Source organism: Melospiza georgiana, chromosome 13 (assembly GCF_028018845.1).
Source record: "Melospiza georgiana isolate bMelGeo1 chromosome 13, bMelGeo1.pri, whole genome shotgun sequence".
In the NCBI taxonomy this organism is placed as follows: Eukaryota; Metazoa; Chordata; class Aves; order Passeriformes; family Passerellidae; genus Melospiza; species Melospiza georgiana.
The window spans coordinates 11,225,421-11,244,012 of record NC_080442.1 but is presented as its reverse complement, the minus strand read 5'-3'; the positions used below and the strand labels follow the sequence as shown (position 1 = coordinate 11,244,012).

At 43.4% G+C, this 18,592-nt stretch overlaps 1 protein-coding gene across 1 annotated transcript in view; it reads left to right on the top strand.

The window, feature by feature from the left end:
• HDGFL3 (HDGF like 3) overlaps window positions 1-18,550 on the top strand; it is a 37,290-nt gene extending 18,740 nt beyond the window's left edge. Inside the window, exons 2-6 of the mRNA XM_058033571.1 lie at window positions 2,888-2,964; window positions 6,186-6,324; window positions 7,574-7,732; window positions 9,287-9,433; window positions 16,268-18,550. Coding sequence (XP_057889554.1) covers window positions 2,888-2,964; window positions 6,186-6,324; window positions 7,574-7,732; window positions 9,287-9,433; window positions 16,268-16,273 — 528 coding nt within the window. The 3' untranslated portion in view covers window positions 16,274-18,550. The remainder of the gene's footprint in view (window positions 1-2,887; window positions 2,965-6,185; window positions 6,325-7,573; window positions 7,733-9,286; window positions 9,434-16,267) is intronic.
• The last annotated feature ends 42 nt before the right edge of the window (window positions 18,551-18,592 follow it).

The following is an 18,592-nucleotide window of genomic DNA, read 5'->3' as shown; positions in this document are numbered from 1 at the left end:
TAAGCACGAAGGGACTCCACATTCACAGAGGGCTAAGGTGGCTTTACTGGAAATAGGGAGATTGGGCAAAGATCTCCTCTCGCAGTCTCTAATGCAGGGATTTGTGTGAAAGAGGTAAAACGGGAAGAGATCTTTCCTAATGGCAGAGAGGGTCTCATCCTTCACTAAATTCCCTGGAGTTTCTGCCACAGAGTTCAGTGGCCCTAAGATAACACTGTCACTTTATATCCAACCTTGTTACAGCACTAGCAACATAAGCCCCAGAGCTGGGGAGCTCACAGCAATATCAGTGGAGGCAGGAAAAGTCTTGACCTCAGCTGCAGAGTGAAATGTTAGAGTGGGAGCATTAACAGTCTCTCCTTGAGCTGTTTGGTGCAGATTTATGCTGCATGTGTTTGTATGTGTATGCCAGCTCCCAAAAGCTATGAAAAGCTTTTTTATGGTTTCCTGTGATGATACATAGTCAGAAGGGATACTTGGATGAATAAAGAAATATGCCACGAAATGGGGAGCAGGTGAGCTGTGTGACAGAGGGGGCTGAGGCAGTGACTGGGCTGTGCTGCTCTGTAATGCAGCCCAGAGCTGGCGCCGTGTTTCAAGTGGCCAAATGAGATTTGCACTCCAGTCCCAGCAGACACTGTTTGTCTCAGTGAAAACAGTCCACATTTTCCTGGGCTCTGGCATCTGGACATCTTCCTTGTGGCAATAAAGAGGAGGATGGCTGTGGCATCCAGACAGTCGAGGTGTGTTACCTCTCCCTGCTCTTGGTGAACTGCCAGCAAAGCCTTTTTTGCTCTGACATGTGGATGCTTCCATCTTGAAGGAGGCATAAAATGTTTTGCAGACATGCAGCATCTCCCTGACTTGCTCTCAGTTTGGAAAGGGAGTTGCAGTGGTTTTGACCTGCAGTCTTTTTATCATTCTTGTAAGTCTAATACCTATATTTAATTAATGAATTGTGAGCAAATAGCAACCTTTCTTAAAAAACAAATAGTTAATGTCAGAAAATTATGAGCTCTAAAGCAATATCTTCGACAGCGTTTCCTCTCTGGAGTCCTGATGATAAGAGGACACCAAAAATCCTGTCATGTTGTTTCAGTTCCTCCTTTCACACAGCTGAGCTAAAAGGGAATGCACGTGTTCATCCTCCACCAGCGTGTATTTTCCTTCTATGTGCATTAAAGTAATAGATTCCCCTTTTATTTATCAAATCATTATCTTTGTTAAGTACAAGAAAGAAGTAATTGCTGTGCCCACAAGACATGTGACCCCTGTGACAATCCCAGATTGTCTCCTGCAGACTGTGCTGGTGGGTGGGTGCATGGTGACACATGACCCCAGTGTGCCAGAGTCCCACCTTGCACACCCCTCAGGGAATGCTCTGGAAGTGCCCTCAGATCTCCAGATTTTGGTGCAGCTTCAGACAATATTCCAGTTAGACTGAAAAGATAGGCATCCATTTCTTCTGCAGAGAGGAGTCTTGTGATGTTACAGTTCCACATGTGGCTCTCGTTTCTCCATCCCCAAGGAGTGTCCTTGCAGAAAGACCAAAAGGGTTTGAATTCTTACCAAAGCTCAAGCTCCTTTGAAAGCTATGGAGCCAAGCAGATGCTTTACTGTGAAAGAGGACATCCTTTGAAAACAATCTGGTGCTTATTAATCAATAAGAATTCAGTGTTAGGGATCCTTCAGCAAGAAGAGAGAAGGAAAGCACATGTGGGTCTGGCCTCCTGAGTGGAAACATGCAGGTTGCACCCCTGTGCTCTGCTGAGGAGCAGATTTTGTGTAGCACTGTTATGTCAGCACTTTGCTCTCGGTTGCAGTGATGTTTGGCAGGATGCTGATGTTGAGACTGAGTTGCCTTAGAGCAGGCACCAGGCCACTCACCTGCTCACTGGTGCTGCCCTGTAGGTATCTAGACTCATTAGGCTCTCTCTTAGCCAGAGAGTTCTCTGGACACTTAATTTCACACACCCACATATGCTCAGAAGTGCCGTTTCTGGGAAGGCAGGCTCTTGGATGTTATTTAAAGCGTTGCTGTGTTTCTGGTTTGTGTGGGCAGGCACCTGGACTCTTATTTCTGTTAAAGGGGACTACAAAATTAGACATAGACAAGATTAATTCCTGGGCCTCACCTCCTGCCTCACAGCCGGTGCTCTCACCCAAACACTGGGAGAAGGGGTCTGGGCACTGCTCAGCCTGAGGGGTTTGTTCCAGTACCAGCTCTGTCTCAGGAGAGCACCCTCAGCATCCCTCCTTTCACTGCTCTGCAGCTCTATCCTGAGAAATACAAGGCCAGGATTAAAATGTGAAAGGAGAGGGTAGAGAGGGGAGTGGTAGCCAAATCCAGTTATCAGGGTGTTGCAGGGGAAGGAGAGTCCCTGGCCCCCCTCCCTGGTGTGCATTACACATTTTACACTGTGTACCACCATCACCACAGGAAGCACCACTGGGAGATTGTCCTGTTTTCCAGCTGCAGAGTCCCTGAGTCCCATCTGTTCCCCATTTGTTGCAGGAGTTACTGAGGTGGCTGTGTGAGACAGGCAGGATTACCCTCTGGGTTTCCATGCCTTTGATGAGGCAGGATCTGAAGTTAACACTTAAATTAAGCAGAGTTGATTTTATTGCCTTTGTGTATTATAATGCCCATGAAATCATTAAAACTCTGTGTATGCTCCTGGGTCTTCTGCTGTCTCCCTGCAGTATTTCAGTCATGCTGACTTTGCCTGAAACTCCAGCAGCTGCTTTCCCTTCCCCACCCCACACACAGTGGGACCTCCCAGGGCTGCAGGACACCTCTGCTAGCACCTCCATGGCTTGGTAGGATGCTTGGATGAGGGACACCACTTTTGGGAATAATCTTTTTCCACTGCTTTCTGTCTTACAGATTGATGAACTTCCTGAAGGAGCCGTCAAGCCTCCAGCAAATAAATACCCCATCTTCTTTTTTGGGACTCATGAAACGTAAGTGAATGACCCATTCCTTTGGAAATGCCTTTTTGCAGCACAGCCAACATCATTTCCTCTGATTTCATTGGAACAAATCCTGACTGAAGCCATTGGGAGCCTAGAGAAAGGTCCTGCCAGCCCAACTCATTGGTATGAACAAATGGGAGTGAAAGCTGAGAGTGGTTGGGAATGCTGCTGCCTTCATGGTCTAAACACAAAATCCTGTGTATCCTGTAAAGAAATGTGTGGGCATGAATTCATTAGAGGGTCTGAAAAAGCCCTGAACTCAGAGGCAGGGGCAAACATTTCTTGCTTGGATGTCCATGATAGCAGAGATCAGGCTCCTGTGTTTGGACACGTTTGAGCTCATGTCCCGTGTGAGAGCTCACTTGGTGGTTTGTGATGTGAAAGGAAGCAGACCCCAGAGTCTCAGCAGAGCTTCAGAACATGTGCATTCCTGGGAGATCTGTGCTGGGATATTGTAGAATGGAGCTCTCAGAAGGGATAGAAGAACTGAGCTGGCTGATCTCATAGGGAAAGAAAGGAATCAGAGCACAAGAGGTGAGTTAGGTCTCATCATAATTGCTACAAGGTGCAAAGTTTCAATATTATAATGTACATGTCTCTAGTTTAAACTATGTCTGAGATAGCTAAAAAACAAGTCACATTCCATTTTGCAAAATATTTTAATTTTAAAACTTTTCCTTCCCTATTTGCAGGTAACATGTTCTCTAGAATTCCTTTAAAGCTGGAAAAATGAAATTCTGATGATATTTTAAATTCAATGTTAGAGGCTTGAAGCTTTATTAAAAATTTATGGTTTATTTTTGAATTTTAATGTTATTCCAGAATATTATAAGCTCCATAGCTCACACATCACATTTTATTTTTTAAAAAAATCTTTAAAGGCAGTTTCTGCTTTATAAAGTTCATAATAGCTTCTCTTTAGTTAAAATAGTTCTTCTGTTTTTTCTAGCTCCATTGCTAGAATGAAACAACCTGATGTTTTGATATATTGTGGTCTATTAGTATTGTCACAAAATAATCTGAAAAGAATAAAGTTTAAATAAACTGACAATGCTTTCAAATCAGAAAACAAAATGTAATAATTTTTTGAATGGAAACATCATTTCTGAGAAACATTTAAGAAAAAAACTGACCACTTTTATTCCAAAATGAGTGAATCCCAAACTGACAATCTTTTTTTATTTGGATTTTGTGAGCTCATGATCTCACTGTAGCATCTGAAAGAGAAAAACAGTTTGTAGTTCCTACTTTATAAATGTAAAAGCCTGACTGTTAAAAATGAACTGTAGATTGCAGCTCCTTACTTTTATAGCAGAGCAGTAGAAACTTATGCTCTCCCAGTGGCAATGAATGCATTTCAAGCAAACATGTAGACAGCTTTTCAGTGTTTACATAAAAGACTGTGGAAACATTTCCATACATTACTCTTGAGCTAAGTTAAGGTAGCTCATACTAAGTTTCATACAGTTTTCCTTTGTTATTCATCTTAGAACTGTTTGTTTATATTTTTGACAACAAAGAGACATCTCCTGGTATTAGTAAAAGTGTAGATAACATAATTTGTTTAGCGTAGCATTTAATATTAACATGGCACCTGTTCGTTTGGAAATCACTGTTTGGCTTTCAGGTAGAAATGCATTCTTGGCTTTGTAATTATATAATTAAGATATTTCTCAATGTCCAGCTGAGTGTGAATCCCATGCTGTCTCAGGTGGAGTTAGAAGGAAGCTCTTTCCTCAGGGATTTGCCATCTGATGACTTTTTAGCAACCATTTGGCTCTGCACTGGCAAACTGCTTGGCCAGTGGGATGATTTAAGTGAATGGAGCTTTGCACATTCATAAATGCTGGGCATAAATCAGGCATTAATCTGAAATAATGATTGCAGAAAGGAAGAAATATTATCCTGTGATTAAGATATTAGACTGAGACTGAAGCGAGCTGGTTTTTCCTCTGCACTCTGCTGTCAGTTTGAGTTTGACCTTGGACAAATCTTTGTGCCTCAGAATCCCATCTGCAGAAAAGGGCAAACTCCCAATGTCATGGTGAGGTTACAACAATAAATGTATTTAATCCACATTCCCACAGTGATGGAGACCAGAGAGTTAACATGAATTGCACAGATCATCAGCAAAGTAGGACAGTGATTATGGTGAAGGACACTGGGACTTGCTCAGCTCTGGTCATTTATGACACAGAATTTTTACATGTGGGAATGAAGGGGTCTTTTTAACTTCATTGTTTTAATTTGACTTGTGATTACAATCTCAATGTCACCATGCAGAATTCAGTAGATATAGATACCCAACAAAAAGAGAGTTATGCTTCCTTCAGTTTAAGAGTTTAGAAGAAGTTAGTTTTGCTGTAATGTGTGTAGGAAAAGCAGGACAAATCATCACTCTTCTTTTTTTATGTAATTATTTTTCCCTGCATTGTGATGCTTGTGCCTGAAATTAGTTGGCCCAATGTGCAGCTGACTTAGGCAGCAGCAAATCCCTCCTTTGCTGTGCTGTCTAAAAAACTATTTGGCCACAAGCACCCTGTGTGTCTCATTGTTTCCTTGTATTACTCATCTGCCTATATTCATCCATTGTTTTTTGTTCTTATATGAAATTATAAGATTTTTGGGAAAGAGCATTCTTATTGTGTTTGTGCAGAATTTAGTATGTGGGGGGCTAATTCCAAGAAAGCAGCTCCCGGGCTTACTGGCAGTATAGATGGTAATAAATGTCACTGCTTTTTCTGCCCCATAGTACAAGGGACAGATTTTGGCTCATGGGTCCTAGGCACTCCTTACATGCTTTTTTTTTCATGTGGCATTTTTGAGGCCTTTCTGGATTTATAACTCTAGGATTGGTCCCTTGCAATCGCAAGCAATGACATCATAAACTGTTTTATAAACTTTCATAAACTGTTCAAGTGCCAGTTCCCAGCAGTTGTTAATAAAATAGAGATGTTTCAGTTGTTTCTAGAGATACCCAGCATGATTTTACTACATCAAACATCAGGATGGTGAGCCAATCCATTAAATCAGACTCACAGCAGTAACTCAAAGCCAGCGTGACCAAAAAAATAAATAAATAAAACTAGAAAAGAAATGCTTCAATGAGCAGAAGAATAGGGAAAGCATTTGCAGTGTTAATGTTATGATTTTTTTGAAGAGGAGAGTGTGATAAGTCCTTTTTTGACTGTTCCCTCTGTTCAATGCAGTGCGTTCCTGGGGCCCAAAGACCTTTTCCCATATAAAGAATACAAAGATAAGTTTGGGAAATCGAACAAGCGAAAAGGATTTAATGAAGGCCTGTGGGAAATAGAAAACAACCCTGGAGTAAAGTTTACTGGATATCAGGTAAATGACTTTCACACCTATTGCTCCTGTCTTTCTTGTTTTCTTCTTTTACTGCTTGTCAAAGTGAGCACTTTAAGAGTGACGTGTAAGCTTCTGGTTTTGATGGAGCAAGAAAGTTTCACAGCTCTGGTAGCTGTGTAATGTAAAGACAACTGTGGTCTCACACTCTGTGACAAATGGAACTTTAATCATACTGCAGAGCCTTTTGCTTTCTGTGACATTCTGGAGTGGTGAAGTGGAAAATTCTGGAACACATTTAGTTAAATTAAAAATGGATGGTTTTATTTACTCCTGTACAAACATGAATAATTTCTGACTTCTTCTTTCTATTGTTTATTTTTATATCAGGCTCCATGTATTTTACACAGACCTTAAGGTCACTGCACTTTTGATTTCCACACTTGGCAGTGCCAAAGCTAAGAGGAGTGAGGTGGTGGAGGGTTAAGCTGCTGTAGGAGACAGTTGCTGCTGTACAACAGCTCTCCCTGTTGGGTGTCCAGAGCAGAAAGTCAGTGAAGCTGGAGGGGGAGAAGAGTAGTTGGTGGGCTGCATAAAACAAAGAACTTTTCTCATTAAAAAAATGTGGTCCTTTGAAGGCAGGAATCACCTCCAAAAGCAGGCAAACACCTATTACATTATTATCACAAAACACTACAAGCCAGAGATACAGACCACCTGCAGAAAAGCTGCTGCCTCTCTCAGTTCCTGTTTCATATTTTCAGCCCTACACATGTTTTGCATACACTTGGGGATTTAAAAAAAGTCCAGTGAATAGTCTGTGGGAGATGGGCTGTCAAAGAGTGCTCAGCCTGCTGGTCAGGGCTTGCTTTTCCAAAACACAGATCTTGCCCTTTGAGGGGAGTGTAACAGCCATCTTCTCTCACAAAAAAGTCTCTGCTATTGCAGCCAAAGTCTGAAAGTTTCAGTAGTTTTTCCCAGAGTAGAGCATGCCAGGTCTCTGCACTGAGCAGCCCTTAGTTCTCCTCCAGCAAACATGTTTTTTTTATTGGATCTTCTGATCCCAGAATCTGCATCTGATAACTGAGTTCAAGTGGTGACTGAGAAAATTGCCTTTGCAGCCCTTTTTCCTGATAATTGCAAAAATAACCTGAGCTCTTCCTAACTGTAGCAATTAAAGTGTAAGCTGTCCTTTTCCATCTTTCTATCTTCAATGCAGAACAAAAATCAAGTAATAGATATTAGTGATATGTTTATTGTTGATGCTATTATTGTTGTTGTTATTTTAAAGGCAATTCAGCAACAGAGCTCATCAGAAACTGAAGGAGAAGGAGGAAATACAGCAGATGCCAGCAGTGAGGAGGAAGGTGACCGGGTAGAAGAGGATGGAAAAGGAAAAAGAAAGAACGAAAAAGCCGGCTCAAAACGGAAAAAATCCTACACTTCAAAGGTTATCTTCTGACTTTTCCTGTTGTTATCCATGGGCATTTGTAATTGGAATACTGTTCACCTCATGGAAATTTGTGCTTCCTCCTTTAGCATTTTGATTCTGATACCAGGACAGTGCTGTTCAAACAGGCAAAGGGGAGTGGACTTGATTTGTAGCCTTGGTGAGACACCACTTGAAATACTCTGCCCTATTCCAGTGCCCACACACTGAGAAGAAGGTGAAACTATGGGAAGGAGATCAGAAGGGCTGGGAAGAAAATCCATGCAAAGATGGGTTGATAGGTTTGATTATCTCAGATCAGTCTCTCCCCAAGAAGAAGAAAAAATCCTTATGAGTGGGCCTCCTGAGAGTCATGAGCTCAGGTTTGGTTCCTGTCCAGGAGAACTGAAGCTTCCTCCTCCATCTCCCAGAAGGATCTGGTAGGGCCAGATGTGCTCAATTGCTCCTCTTGGAGCTGAGTGTGAAATACTTCAGTCCAGGATACAGAATGGGAAGGTGGAAGAACTCATTCATTAAGCAGGGAGTAGGATACTCAGTTTGTGGATATAAGACCTGAACTGTACCAGCCCTGTTAATAAACCAGCCCTGTTAACATCTCATGTAACAGTGTAGATCAGGCAGCTAAGAGTGATGTGTCTGTCTCCCAGTGGCTGATGGGGAAAATCCCCTGAGAAGTGACACCTTTGGGTTCAGATAAACTTCTCACTTGTCACCTGGGGTGAAGGGCAGCAACATTAAAGTCACTTCCTCTGGTTCTGTGTGTGCCTCCAGGGCTGCACTTCACCTGAAAAATTGTGTAAAGTGTGGCAGAGTCAATTTATTCACATTCATGTTATTCTTCTCTGAAAGCGAAAACTAATGGAAATGAGAAGAAGCAATCAAACAATCTGATCCAGGCACAGTTTGGGGGAGAGTGTGAATTTTGTGGTTGATCCACCAAACAAAATGTATTTTCACCCATTTTGTGTGTTCTACATCAGAAATTGAGGTCTGGTCTGCCATCTTCTTTCCAGAAGATTCTGGACAAACAGAGGATTATGAAAATGGTGGCTTAATGCCACAATTTATCCTTTTGTACTGTAGAATTGCATAACATAAAGGGATGTAAAGGAGAAGATATATTGGTTCCACATGGCTCTAATGTTAATATATTAAAGCTGACAGCACTAAAAAAAAGTATGGAAAGCAGCTCTGCTAATGTTATTCTCATTTTACATCTCTGTATTTAATCAAAACTTTTGCCAAGCTGGCACCATCTGTTTCATTAACTAACAAAACCTACAGGTGACCCAGCACTAATACCCAGCTCCTATTACTGTGTCTGTCTTTCAGTCAATTGAGCTGCCAACCTGTGCTGAACACAGAATTTCAGAGAAATTTCCTTCACTGGTGGCAGTAACTGCAGCTACTTCACCTGAAAAATGCTTTTCACCCCATGTATTCACCTTGACCAGGGAAATGCATGATCAGACAGCATTCCACATACATTTCAGAAGTGTCTTTCTATGGCTGAAGCTCAGGTTTTAATTTTCACTTTGTTGTTGATCATTTTAGAAATCCTCCAAGCAGTCACGGAAATCTCCTGGAGATGAAGATGATAAGGACTGCAAAGAGGAAGAAAATAAGAGCAGCTCTGATGCTGGGGACGCAGGCAATGACACAAGAAACACTTCTTCAGATTTGCAGAAAACCAGTGAAGGGGTAATCTTCTGTTCCTGTCATTCACTTCCCATGCAGTTTGCTCCTGGGGGGCTTTGGAGCCAGGGTGACCTGTGTGTCCCATGTGCCACCTTCTTGGGTTGCATTTCAGTGCTCAGGATGTGTCTAGAACAGAAACATGGACTTGGTGCCAAAATTTGTACATTTTTGCTCTGAGAAATGACTGGAACAGAGCATTATTTTTGTTCTGCCACTTGCATAGATGTCAGCTGAGAGGAGCCACTGTAAACCATGAGCTGGAATGATGCAAAATTGATGTGAGAGCAGAATCAGACTGTTTGCATAATGCATGCTGGCTCACTAACAGAGGGAGCCTGCTTGCCCTGTCACACTTGTTTAATTTGTGGGGTCCCAGTGCCCTCCTCAGGGTTCTTGAGGGTTCATGTGCTCATGACAGACTCTGCATTCTGCAGGTTGCAGGGCAGGTGCTGCCCTGGGCTAGGAGCTTCCAAGGATGGGAAATGCACTCTGCTCCAGAGCAGCTTCATACAATCCCCTTGTGTGTTTTTTCAGTTGTGTGTTCATACCAATATTACTTTGTTGTGACCACAACAACAAGAGGGGCAGGCTGAGCAGGGGGATTACATGGCAGCTGGTTACTCAGCCACCTTTAGCAGCCCCTGCTATTTCTGAGCCTTTGGAGCAGCACAAGCCTGTCTGCTCCAGCACTTGGAGCTCCAAGTCCCTGAGCAGTGCCCGTGCCAAGGCTGTGCCACGTGGGCAGCAGCCGGGCTGGGCTGTCACAGGAGCTGAGTGACACAAATGCCCAGGTGTGAGAGGAGGCCAGCCAGCACAGCTCTCAGCTGACACTGCTGAGGTGCCTCAGCACCCAGCTGCGTGCTCAGCCAAACCCTTTCTCACAAAACACAACCTCTGGGCAGCTGCTGCTGGCTCCCACTCAGAGACTCCTCCCAAGGCTCCCTTTCCGTGTCCCTCTGCAGTGCTGTGTAGTTGTTTTGTGACTCTGCTGTAAAGACTTTGATAGGTGGCTCATGGGGTCACAAGGAAAATTCACACTCCCATTCACTCTGAGCAAGCTGCTGGCTTCAGCCAGGGACTGATGCAAGGAGACCCTGCCCAGCTGTGCCCTCCAGCCTCTCACCCACAGAGTGTCAGAGGCTGATAAGGGTGGCTCACGTTCTGCCTCGTGAATTCTGTGACACTTCCATGTCTTCAGATAGGTATTTGAGTGAGAAAACTGTTTGTAAGATGCATCTGAGGTAACAGGAGGTTCAGCAGGCCCTGCTGTGTTTCCCATGTTTGTGGCAGTGACAGGGGATATGTCTGTGGACTTCAGGCACATTTTCCATGTAAGGACAAAAGGCTTACTTAGGTCAGTCACAGACTAAGTGGCTAAAACATCACACAGAATGTTGGCTTTGTGGCAGTTGCATTCATATGGCTCTTTCTTCCTGGTGTGACATGCTTGTGACATGCTCGAGAGGTGAAGTCCAGCATGCTACAACATGGTTGTGCTTCTCAGCATTTTCAGGATTACAGATATTTTAGCCTCTGTGCTGAAATACTGTCAATAGTGTTATCCTTTCTGCCAGCACCAACTTGAAGCAATATCTGGAGTCAATATTGTCATACCCATGTGGGGAGGTGGCTCTGCTCTGACTCCTGCAGCTCCACCATGCAGAACTCATGCTTGAGCAATGAGTCTGTTGTTAGGTCTTGGATGCTTTTAATGTTATGGAAATGGTGGAGTTTTAGTAATACAGATTAAAGAGACAATGGGGATGTGCTTTTAAGGGCAGCTTGAGATAAAAGCACTGATAAGTTTGGAAAAGTTCACATTCTGATCCATGTATTTCACCTTGGCCATTTCTGCTGCAAAATCGCCATTTCTCATGTGAATCTCTTCAGCGTTTCACTGAGGTTTTGTCAGTAGTGCAATTCTCTTGGAGGACCAGGAGGGGACACTCCATCTCCTGCTGCTCCTCAGAGCCAGACCAAGTGTCCTTTTAGAAGGTCTGCCTTTAGAAGACACAGGGCACTTGGGGGAAGAGTGGCAGGTTCTATTTGAGTTGGTGCTAAACAGCCAGCCCACAGTGTCAGGATGGGTGAGCTGGGGCACGGGGCCAGCTGTGCTGGACACTGCGCCCACATCCTGCTGGACACCCAGGCTGAGGCTCTGCTGCAGGGCACTGAGCTCCTCCAGCTCACACTCTTGGACTTCTCTGCTGTAGAAAGGAAGGTTGAAAAAGAGCAACATGCACCTGGAGAGTTGGGATGTGATCCTTCTGCTCACACACAGAATTCAGACAAATGTCTCGACCTGCTAAAGACACCACCATAGAGGAGATGATGGTCTCCTTAGAGTCACTGAGCTGGTGAGCAGAGCCTGGCCAGGCAGTGTGCAGAGGATGGGTCCCTCCCTGCAGTGTGCAGAGCCCAGTGCCCTGCTGTCCCCAATCGGCCACTCCAGGGCGTTGGTGTGGCCATGAGATGGCGCCAGGAGCCTCCGGAACGGGCGCGGGAGAACCGCTGCTCGCTCAAGATAAGGTGCAGAGAGATAAAAGATACCCTGAGTCAGATACCCAAAAACAAGGGTTCAGGGCTCTGGTGTCAAGGACAGGTGTGATTCATTGCTGTGGTTTGTCACTGTGCCCGGCTGCTCGAGAGCTGCCTGCTCATGGAGGCTGGACCACCATGGAGGCACAAATGGCTTGGCCAAGGTGCTGCCCCTGGGCTGAGAGTGCCCTTGGCCACCATGGAGGCACATGTGGCTTGGCCAAGGTGCTGCCCCTGGGCTGAAAGTGCCCTTGGCCACCATGGAGGCACATATGGCTTGGCCACCCTACCCTGGATGCTTCCCATGTGCTGAGAGTGCCTTTGCCCCCCTGCTCTGCACCTCCCAGGCCTCTCACTCAGACTGTGCCTGAAGGAGACAAGCTTTTCTCTTACTAAAACCACTAATAATGAGGTAGTAATTGCCTTTTATAATGCCTGGACTGCAGGCTGAAGACCCATCTCTCCTCCTCAGATCAGATGCAATCCTGCCTTTTAATCACACTCTTACCCTCAGCATTACAGGGATCTTCTTGAAGGGCTAACAGCCAAAGTCAGATGATTGCAGGAGCACCTTCACCTATATTTTTTAATGAAAATTCTAACCTCCAGGTGGTAGAGGTAAGCTTCAAAATGCCAGGTGATGGCTTCCTGAAGACTCAAACCCAGAGCAAATAAAAGTACTTTCAGAGCTATTATATTTTTTTTTCAACCAATATCGTACTGTTCAAGGGCTCAACTTGTGATTTTCTTTTTATCCCTTGGGTAGACAAAGGTGCTTTCTCTTTTTGATCTCCATCCCTTAGTTTCTGAGCTATTCTTGAGTACTACAGGCACTCTCAAGAAAGAGATGTTTCCTCAGTCCCAGCCATAGTTGGTTATTATGTTCCGTCACCACACGTTTTTCAAGCTCTTTCCTAACAGCTGTTCATTGTCTGATTCCTTCCCCAGAAAGATGCAGAGCCTGAACCTCAGGGGTTAATCATCCCATATTGATTAACTAATAGTGTATTAGCTAAGACAGCCCATCCCAGAGTTTGCTCAGATCCTGAGTCACAGAATCTTCCCAGAACTCTTCCCTGCTGTTAAATACTAAATTGTTTTGGCTTTCTCAGAATACCATGTAAAGAAAATTTTCTGGTGGAAAGGTATTCATGGCTCTGTGTTGTTTACTTTCATGGTACTAAATTAGCTGATAAATGAGTGAATTCATGGCAGCAGATTTACATTCCTCATTTAAATCTCTGGTGACTTGTGTCTTTAGTTCTTCGCTGGCATAACTCTGAATCTTTGTAACCGAACACCTAAACTGCTTTTACTTTACTTCTGAATGGCCACATACTCATGTTAGAAAGCTGGCTGTGGTTCTGGCCTTATTAGAGAGTGTTTGAAGGTCAGGCCAGCACACAGGGTATGTGGCAAGTTTTCATTTTGCTGTTCGCTGTTTTAGTGACAGTCTGGGCAGTGTGTTGGTAAAGGAGGCATTTGCTTGGTGTTCAGGTGCAGCAGGTGAATGATTTTACTCTCTTCAAAGAATAAATTGGCTAGAAATGAGATGCATTTTCTTGCTTCTGGTACAGCCTGAATATTAAAATGGAGTAAAGGACTGTGATCCTTTTTCTCACACTGACAATTAGTTACCAACTGAGTCAGTGGATCTATTTGTGGAGGCAACTGCCAGCATGAATAAGGGGATCAAAATCTGGTCCAAAATTATTGCCATCTGACACCATTGCATTTGGGAGAACATATTTAAAACAGCCTGTGTCCAGGCTTTTTTGTTGTGGTATTCTTGTGGGGTAGCAACAATCCCAGTTACTCTGTGAGGTACAAGTGGCCAGAGAAGCACAGGTTCACTGTGTCCTTTTGATGTGGTTTTGAGATGTTTGGTTCCTCTGCTCTTCTTTACTTATCAGGAATAACACTGGTCAGGCTGCATAGCAGGTTTGGGGGCTTATCAGCATTGAAAGCATAGAATTTAGGGCTTGGTACAATGTAAAAGCATTTTGTACAAAAAATGAAAACAGAGTATGTTTTTCTGTCTGATTTTCTTTTCCTGCTATTTGAGGCATGCTAAAATTTACCCTTCAAAGCAAAAGATAATATTTTTTAGAATGTGTCTAAGTATTGCACAGTAAAAAATTCTATGTAAAAATCAAATAGTGGCATAATATATGGTGTAAGGAGTTGTGTTTGCTGCCTTCAGGATAGCAGCACTGCTGGCTAAGGACATGGGATATAACTCAGAGGAAACATAAATGTCTGAATGCAAGTTGAGATTAAAGCAGCCAGTACAGATGAAATATTTGCAGCTCTGTGTACATTGAATCCTGTAACCACTTTGACCTCAAAGCAACGCAGAATAACAACTATTGTACAGAGCAAGTAAACAATGATCCTTCCGCCCATGCAGTTTCACAGTACAGGATGGCTGAATTAGTTGCCAGACACTGTTAAGGAAGTAATCTTCAGTGCCAGAAGAACAGACAGCAGTTTGTGGGTTTAGTTTTGTTCCCTGCTCTGTTTTCTGTGTGCTGCCACTGATAACAGAAACTTTGCACTGGAATCAGTCAGATCCTTGCTCTCTCCTTTGTGTGCAGCACGGCACACGGTGTACCACAGCTTGCAGTGAGGCTGGGAGACTCGTTCAAACAAAGATGTTTGAGAGTTGTGTTTCTGGAGAGCCGTGAAACCATGGAGACCAGGGGAGGTGCCCGGGCTGCCGCATCCCCGAGCTGCAGGGAGGGCTGAGCCTGGCCAGAGCCTGCCCTGCCCTGCGGCTCTCCCTGCTGGGGACAGGACCTGCTGCCCTGGGCACCTGGCACTGCTGCCAGGAGGGGAACATGCCTCTGGAAACTGCCAAAAGCCTCGAGCATGACTTGCATTGTCTGTCTCTTTGTTGTCCCTCCCGTGGCACAGCAGCTGTGTCTGTGACACAGTGTGGAGGGGAGGTGTTCATGTTCCCAGCACCCACGTAAGGATGATCATACCCAATCTTCTGGGCCTAGCCCAGAAGGGAATTTTGGTAATAATTGCCAAGGTTTCACGCTCCAAAAGGACATCTTTCTGTACTGGATCTGAGAGTTCCAGCACAGGAAGCAGCTGTGTTACCCCATCCTACCTGTCAGTGCTGGGCAGCCACTGCCAGTGGGAACCCGAGCAGAAAGCAGGGCTTGATTGACTGATTATGTGTAATTGTTTAATTGGGTGTCTGAAGGGAAAGGAACAGCAGTGAACCCCCCCAAAGCATCTCTAAGTATGATCTCCCTGACTCTGAAACAGGAGAGAGGCCTCTGGAGTGTGGTGTGCTGGATGGGCAGCACATGGTTTCCCCTTTTGGGGGAGTCAGGGCTCTGGTAGTTCCTGTAAGCCTGAACACTTGATAATAACCCCTGATTGTGTGTCCTTAGCCAGGATGTAGCAGGACCTCCCACACAGACAGCAAAGGTTTCCATTTTTACTCTTGACAAAGCACTTGTCATAGGAGAGGACTGTACTGACCAAAGACAGGGAAGGTGTTGTTGTAGTGTTGTAGGAGAGATGCCTTGCCCAGAGGTGGGTGGTCATGGTGCACTGCATGCTGTCATGTTGCTGGCTATGTAACCTGTCCCAGGGCCACCAGGTGAATTTTGCCATCTCTGTTCAATTGGAGGAAACCAAGACTTGTGTCTCTTGCTGTGATCATGTGAGGATAGTCTGATCCTGATCCCACTAATGTCAGGGAAAGCAAGGGCTGACCTTGACTCACCCGTGGGAGTTCCTCTTCTGTCATCACCTTACAATGAACTGGAGCCAAGCTGTTTCCTTTTCAGAAGCAGCACTTGGATCCCTTAGAGATGAAAATGTTAATCTTTGCTCATGCTTGCTAAGCTTTCCTGTATCTGAACAAGAGGGTGTTCTTGTGGCTGGACATCCAGGAATGCAGCAGGGCCTGAGCTCCTGCATGAAGCCCATCGGTGATTTTGTGCAGTGGAAAAAAACAAAATTTGGTTGTGCCTCAAGTGTGCTACAAGGTTTGTAATGGAGTGACTGGGGGAAAACCCACCCACATATATCACAGGAGCTGCTTATTGAATACAGCCCTAAATGTTTACTTTTAAGCTGTGCTCATTAATATTTTGTAGTGATATGTTTAGTTGATGTAACAAAGCAGTTTTCTCTAGAAAAAATTCGTTTGAATGGACCAGGTGGTCACTTGTACCTGTGACTAAGAAGTGTGGAAATATAACATCAATTGTATCAAGTTTGATGCAGCATGTTATTTCTTACATTAAATGTGACTTCTTTCTCTTTCTCTTTCAGACTTAACCAACATAATGACTGCTGAATATTAAGGGAAAACACAAGAAGGTTACATGTTTGGTTGTCTAATATTCTTGGATTTGATATGAGTCACCACATCTGTTCATTAGTACCATCAACAGCATCCCAGTTTGTATGCACATTATTCACATTCCTATCTGTTGTGTTTGCAGAAATGACATTTTTACCCTTTTTTCTAAGGGTTACTTTTTGATTTTCATATTATTTGGTTGCATGAAGTTGCCCTTTTCCAGTGGCTGAGGTTTATGAAGATATTGCATACTTGAACATGTTTTAGATTCCTTTTCGAGACAGAAAAGGCATAACTCCAAATTATATCATTCTAAATCAACATTTTTAAACACAACTAAATCTTAGAAATGAGTCCCCTCCATTCAATGCTACAGTAATCTTCCACGTAGAGACATAATTTTAAATTTTCCTAGATCCATTCTCTCTTGGGTTTTGATCAGTTTACAACATGAAAGAAAAATTCTTCTTCAGTTGAAATCACCACCAAGTTCAATAATGTAATAAAATACCTTTCCTTATTAGAAGTACCTAGCTAGTTATACTCTTAATACTTCTCCAAACCATGATGTAATGTACACTATCTGACTTAGTTCCTATATGTGGAGTTAGTGAAAGTCTTTTTGTGTTTCTTTAGATTAATACAAGGATTTTTCCAATGCCAACACAATTTGAAATCATTCATTTGGATGCTTTCCATTTTTAAGCTTACTGTGATATACAGCCCTATGGGAAACCAAAACAAAACATCAATTTTAAATAATGAAAGGCTTAAAAAAGGATGCTGTCATTCTGGCTTTTTTTTTTCCTTTTGGAAATAGAACTAGACTAGTAAGTAAGCATTCCAAATCCATTACTCTGTGTACATTATTGTTGCTATTGTGATAATAGAGATTTTTATTTATTTTTATGCCAGCTTTTATTGTGAAAACATATTTAGTCTGGTTTTATCAATCCTTGTTATGCTTGTCCTTGGAACATCTTTTGCGTATTCAAGGTTTGTAGTTGATGAGTTTACTGTAAAAAATGAAAAAAAAAAAAAAACACAAGGAAAAAAAACCAAAAAAACACCAAAACAAAACAAAAAGGAAACAAAAAAATGTATTGTTTTTACAGAATAAATTTATTGGAATGTGTATTGGGAGTAAGGTTTGAGGTTGTAAGCAACTAAGTTAGCGTCATATTTGGCTTCATACGTGTAATAATGTGAGGTATTAATGTAAGTCAAGTATTAAAGCAAAACATTCTGTTAACATGAGTTGACCATAATAGATACAAGTGCAGGTGAGATCTTTATTTTTTCTGTACTTTGCCTTTTCTGGATAACAGGAGGTCATTAAATTCACCTTGAATGTATTCAAAGTTTCTTTCCAGACATCAGAAGTAACATCAGAGGCTCCAACAGCTGTCTGTGAGCCAGCACGTCCTGTGAGAGCCCAGCTGGGTTTGTTTCCCTGGGAAGAGGCACTGGGATGGGGCTGTCCCAAAGCCTGAGGAGCTGCACCAGGGATGCTGGGTGCCAGCAAGCACTGCCTGAGGTGTGCTGTGGTTGTTTTGGACCTGCCCCTTTGGCTGGAGGTGTAAAACCTGGGGCTCTCCGCTGACACAGCAGTGTTCAGCAGGAGAGTGTTACAGCCTGCATTTCTCAGTGCTCTGAAGGTCCCTTCGTGAAGGGTGCAGCACACAGGCATGTCAGCTGCTTCCTTGTTACTGATTAGACTTCAAATTCTTTCAATCCGAACACCAAGAAGTCAACAAACCCAAATAAAGTGTTTCCAGTTAAAACGTATCAGCTAGTTTCATCTGTGAGAAAGGCACTAGGTGTACTGCTTTTAATATAAATACACATAGAAGGCATAGAAATAGCTGTAATTGCAAATAGAAACGTAAGCTGCCCAAACCAAGGTCGCTGTGTTGGCTGCTGCTTGTTTCTGAGCCAGCAGCATTAGCCAAAGTAGCTGCAGAGACACAGCCAAAACCCCTCCTCTCTGGAACACACGAGCTCAGAGGCTCAGAGCCCTCTGTGCCCAGCCCACAAGTGCTGCTGAGCACCTGCTCAGCTTCAAGCAGGTGAGCAGTCCTGGCAGAAGTGAATCCTGAAGAGAATTAACAAAACCTTATGATTTGCTTATTATATATGGAGTCTTACCATAAGAGTTGATTGCTTCTTAAAAGATTTCTTGGGATTTTTAACAAGGTCGACCCACAAGACATACTTTTTGACAAATAAAACATGTGCATGTGACAGAGTTATGTATGTTAATTTTTCATGCTTCACAATGCTGACCTTCGTGT